Genomic DNA, 6000 nt, shown 5'->3' with positions numbered 1-6000 from the left:
ACTCAAAGGGACGCTGTTGGTCAGTGTGTTGTAGTTTTAGAGCACATTTGCTGCAGTACCTCCCCATCATCTCCGTATATGAGAGAGAAAGAGCTTCACGCAGAGCGCACATTCCGGGTTACAGAGAACACTAAGCACAGAGATACGGAGTTGAGATTATTTTTTTCTCCAATATACGGATTATTGGCAGAAAATTTGTACTTTGATGGATTTACTTCTGAAGGAATTTATACAAATTTTTTAATATCGGATTATAATGTCCTTGTTGTTTCATGTTGAAGGGAAAATGTCGGACAGAACAATGACACGGCAAGTACTGTTGTTTATCTCGGTCCTCTCTCTCAGTTCAGTACACGGGCAGGTCAGTTACTCCATTCCTGAGGAAATGGCGAAAGGCTCTTTAGTCGGTAACATAGCGCAGGATCTGGGTTTAGATGTCAAAAGACTGAAATCAGGTAAAGCTCGTGTTTATACTGGAGACAACGCAGAGTACATCGAGCTGAATAAAGAAAGGGAGTTCTCCTCATCAAAGAGATAATAGACCGTGAAGCACTCTGCGGACAGACGACGCCTTGCGCTTTACATTTTCAGATTATTCTAGAAAACCCGATGGAATTTTATACAGTTACTGTTGAAATTAGAGATGTCAATGACAATGTTCCGGTTTTCAAAAATAATGATATCAAATTTGAAATAAGCGAGTCAGCTTTGACAGGAGCTAACTCGTTTTAGAGAGAGCTATGATCGATGACGTTGGTCATAATGACCTCCAAATATATTTTCTCAAACCCACCGAGATTTTCATTTGGAAACTGCAAGTCAGGCTGATGGTGGTAAAAATGTAGAGATGGTTTTACAGAAGCCTCTAGATCGAAAAACAGGAGCAGATATCTCTATTGTTAACAGCTGTAGATGGAGGAGAGCCTCAGCTATCTGGACAATGCAGATACTCATCACTGTGTTAGACGCCAATGATAATGCGCCCATTTGTTCGGAAGCTGTTTACAAGACTCGTGTAACCGAGAACGCCCATAAAGGCATCGTTTTAACCACTGTCAGCGCGTCTGATGCTGATCAAGGACAAATGGGAGAGTTACGTATTCCATTTCAAATACAGCAGGACGATTTGATATTTTTGAAATAAATCGAGATGATGGTATAGTTAAATTAGTCGGGGAATTGATTATGAAATACTTAAACATTATCAGATTAATGTTCAAGCGAGGACCAAGGGGTCATACAGATTCCTGTAAAATAATTATTGACGTAATCGATATAAATGATAACAAACCAGCTATTAACATCATGTCAAAGACTAACCATATCCGAGACGCTAAACATGGTACTGTCGTAACAATGATGAATATTCAAGACCCAGATTCTGGTGAAAATGGAAAAGTACAGTGCTGTATTGAACGAAAATATTCCCTTTGTGATGAAATCGACCTCAAACAATTTCTATAGCCTAGTAACAGACAGTGACTTGGACCGAGAGAGAGCCTCTGAGTATAACATCACTGTGACGTGCTCTGATGAGGGAGTTCCCTCTCTCCAGCAGCGTCACTCTCACCTTACAGATATCAGATGTGAATGACAACGCGCCTGTCTTTGAGAGGAGCTCATATGAGGCCTATATTATAGAAAACAACACACCGGGCCTCTCTATATTCACAGTGAAAGCCAGAGACGCTGACTGGAACCAGAATGCCCGTGTTTCTTACATACTGGAGGACTCCTCGGTTAACGGAGTGCCCGTCTCCTCATATGTGTCCGTTAGTGCTGATAGTGGAGTCATCCATGCAGTGCGCTCTTTTGACTACGAGCAGATCAAGGATTTCCAGTTCCGCGTAAAAGCGCAGGATGGAGGCTCTCCTCCTCTCAGTAGCAATGTGACTGTGAAAATAATGATCCAGGACCAAATGACAACACGCCTCAGGTTCTGTATCCAGTCCAGACTAGCAGCTCTCTGGTGGCTGAAATGGTGCCTCGTTCAGCAGATGTGGGATATCTTGTCACTAAAGTGGTGGCTGTTGATGTGGACTCTGGACAGAATGCCTGGCTCTCGTATAAACTGCAGAAAGCGACAGACAGGGCGCTGTTTGAAGTGGGTTTACAGAATGGAGAAATACGAACTGTACGCCAAGTCACTGATAAAGATGCTGTTAAACAAAGGCTCACTGTTGTAGTGGAGGATAACGGGCAGCCCTCTCGTTCAGCTACAGTCAATGTTAACGTGGCGGTGGCGGACAGCTTCCCTGAAGTGCTCTCGGAGTTCATTGACTTTACGCACGACAAGGAGTACAATGACAACCTGACTTTTTACTTAGTCTTGGCTTTGGCTGTAGTCTCATTTCTGTTCATCACATGTTTAGTGGTTATTATATCAGTGAAAATATACAGATGGAGACAGTCTCGCGTCCTCTATCATTCCAATCTCCCGGTTATTCCGTATTATCCACCGCGTTACGCAGACACCTTGGGGACAGGAACTCTACAGCACGTGTACAATTACGAGGTGTGCAGGACGACTGACTCCAGAAAGAGTGACTGTAAGTTCGTCAGACCCTGTAGTCAGAACGTACTGGTAATGGACCCCAGTTCTACAGGGACGATGCAGCGGATGCAGAGTGAAAATAACATCCTGGATGAACCAGACTCCCCAGCAGAGGTCTGTTATATTTAAATCCTTATCTTTAAAAATATTCTAATTGTTTTAAATCGAGTTTGTATTCCGGGGTACATTCCATCATGAGAAATTCTCCTCATTCCACTAATGTGCCATTTCAGCACCATGGTCATGGAAAGCGGTGCTTTGCAAAGAGGCTGTATTTCAGTGGACCCTATTTAATAGTAGAGTAAATCGTACTGGATATTGCCTAACGCTTGTAAAGGTGAGGCTAACGGTTTATGCAACATGAATTTGATTGATACGTTTATTTTACTTGCCCTACACAATGCACATTATACCATACTGCTTGTTTTAGACTACTGAAACTTGCTTTCTGTCAAGATGTAGCCTACAGCTTCATGCAAGGTGTGTTTTGTATGACATTTGTTGTCCACATATTTCTGGCACCTTGATTGTTGTTACATGAGATGGCTAAAGCGTTATAGCACTGTGATTTATTCCATGAAGATTCACACCTTCTAATATATTGTATATTGGACATTGTTTCCTTTTTTAAAAGTGTATCTGTTGTTCAGTAGATTGAACTCTGAGGGACGCTGTTGGTCAGTGTGTTGCGGATTTGCAGCAGTACCTCCCCCATAATCTCGATATATTGTAGAGAGAGAGAAAGAGCCGCATGCAGAGCGCATTGTCTGGGTTACAGAGAACACTAAGCACGGAGACACGGAGCTGATGTTATTTTGTACCAGAGACAGAGCTACGGATTGTTGAGTCATTTTACTTGGATTTTTTTTAACTTCAAAGGAATAGAATATCACATACTTCTTTACGGATTATAATGTCCTTGTTTCATGTTGAAGGGAAAATGTCTGACAGAACAATGACACGGCAAGTACTGTTGTTTATCTCGGTCCTCTCTCTCAGTTCAGTACACGGGCAGGTCAGTTACTCCATTCCTGAGGAAATGGCGAAAGGCTCTTTAGTCGGTAACATAGCGCAGGATCTGGGTTTAGATATAAAAAGATTGAAATCAGGTAAAGCTCGTATTTATACTGGAGACAACGCAGAGTACATCGAGCTGAATAAAGAAAGGGGAGTTCTCCTCATCAAAGAGAGAATAGACCGTGAAGCGCTTTGTGAACAGACGACGCCTTGCGCTTTACATTTTCAGATTATTCTAGAGAACCCGATGGAATTTTATAGTATTACGGTTGAAATTACAGATATTAATGATAACCCTCCAACCTTTGAAAAGAACGAAATCAAATTCAAAATCAGTGAGTCTGCAGTCAATGGAGCAAAATTCGTGTTAGAGAGAGCAATAGATCTTGACGTCGGTATCAATGGCCTCCAAAGCTATACGTTGAAACCAACTGATAATTTCGCTCTGAAATTGGTTAATCAAGCAGATGGGAATAAGAAGGTTGAGATGGTTTTGCAGAAACCTCTCGATCGAGAGAAGCATGAGGATGTTACTTTAGTGTTGACAGCTGTGGATGGTGGCGAGCCGCGTATGTCAGGGACAATGCAGATACTCATCACCGTACTAGACGTCAATGATAATGCGCCAATTTTTACTCAGGAGTTTTACAAAGCAACTGTAACTGAGAATGACCCACAAGGTACAGTTATATCTTCAGTCAGCGCATCAGATGCAGATCATGGCTCAAACGGTAAAATTACGTATTCAATTACAAACACGTTAGATTATGTTCGTGGACTTATTGAAGTAAACGAGGACAACGGTGAGATTAGATTGATTGGAAATATTGATTATGAAAAGACACGGAATTTTCAGATCAATTTAAGGGCAAGTGATGACGGAGGACTTACAGATTCATGCAAAGTGGTAGTTGAAGTAGTTGACACCAATGATAATAAGCCTAATATTAACATTATGTCTAAATCAAACGTGATCTCCGAAGATGCCAAAATCGATACAGTCTTAACGATGATCAATGTGCAAGACCCAGACTCTGGTGAAAATGGGAAAGTCCAATGTTCCATCAATGAAAACATTCCATTTGCGATGAAATCCTCGTCGAATCATTTCTTTAGTTTAGTAACTGACAGTGACTTGGATCGAGAGAGAGCCTCCGAGTATAACATCACTGTGACCTGCTCTGATGAGGGACTGCCCTCGCTCTCCAGCAGCGTCACTCTCACCTTACAGATATCAGATGTGAATGACAACGCGCCTGTCTTTGAGAGGAGCTCATATGAGGCCTATATTATAGAAAACAACACACCGGGCCTCTCTATATTCACAGTGAAAGCCAGAGACGCTGACTGGAACCAGAATGCCCGTGTTTCTTACATACTGGAGGACTCCTCGGTTAACGGAGTGCCCGTCTCCTCATATGTGTCCGTTAGTGCTGATAGTGGAGTCATCCATGCAGTGCGCTCTTTTGACTACGAGCAGATCAAGGATTTCCAGTTCCGCGTAAAAGCGCAGGATGGAGGCTCTCCTCCTCTCAGTAGCAATGTGACTGTGAAAATAATGATCCAGGACCAGAATGACAACGCGCCTCAGGTTCTGTATCCAGTTCAGACGAGCAGCTCTCTGGTAGCTGAAATGGTGCCTCGTTCAGCAGATGTGGGCTATCTTGTCACTAAAGTGGTGGCTGTTGATGTGGACTCTGGACAGAATGCCTGGCTCTCGTATAAACTGCAGAAAGCGACAGACAGGGCGCTGTTTGAAGTGGGCTTACAGAATGGAGAAATAAGAACTATACGCCAAGTCAATGATAAAGATGCTGTGAAACAAAGGCTCACTGTTGTAGTGGAGGACAACGGGCAGCCCTCTCGTTCAGCTACAGTCAATGTTAACGTGGCGGTGGCGGACAGCTTCCCTGAAGTGCTTTCGGAGTTCACTGACTTTACGCACGACAAGGAGTACAATGACAACCTGACTTTTTACTTAGTCTTGGCTTTGGCTGTAGTCTCATTTCTGTTCGTCACATGTTTAGTGGTTATTATATCAGTGAAAATATACAGATGGAGACAGTCTCGCGTCCTCTATCATTCCAATCTCCCGGTTATTCCGTATTATCCACCACGTTACGCAGACACTTTGGGGACAGGAACTCTACAACACGTGTACAATTACGAGGTGTGCAGGACGACTGACTCCAGAAAGAGTGACTGTAAGTTCGTCAGACCCTGTAGTCAGAACGTACTGATAATGGACCCCAGTTCTACAGGGACGATGCAGCGGATGCAGAGTGAAAATAAAATCCTGGATGAACCAGACTCCCCACTAGAGGTCTGTAATATTTGAATAATTATCTTTTCCCTAAAAATACGATTTTCTGTTGTTTATCCATCGCGTGATTTTACCTGTTTGAAATCCAATATATACCTGCAAGATT

The 6000-nt window shown here is 42.8% G+C and overlaps 1 protein-coding gene across 1 annotated transcript in view; it reads left to right on the top strand.

Annotated features, from left to right (window-relative positions):
- Nucleotides 1-5944, top strand: part of LOC127913984 (protocadherin beta-16-like) — a 10474-nt gene extending 4530 nt beyond the window's left edge. Inside the window, exon 2 of the mRNA XM_052488227.1 lies at nt 3570-5944. Coding sequence (XP_052344187.1) covers nt 3570-5909 — 2340 coding nt within the window. The 3' untranslated portion in view covers nt 5910-5944. The remainder of the gene's footprint in view (nt 1-3569) is intronic.
- The last annotated feature ends 56 nt before the right edge of the window (nt 5945-6000 follow it).

Source organism: Oncorhynchus keta, chromosome 30 (assembly GCF_023373465.1).
Source record: "Oncorhynchus keta strain PuntledgeMale-10-30-2019 chromosome 30, Oket_V2, whole genome shotgun sequence".
NCBI lineage: Eukaryota > Metazoa > Chordata > Actinopteri > Salmoniformes > Salmonidae > Oncorhynchus > Oncorhynchus keta.
This window is presented reverse-complemented; position numbering and strand designations above follow the sequence as displayed.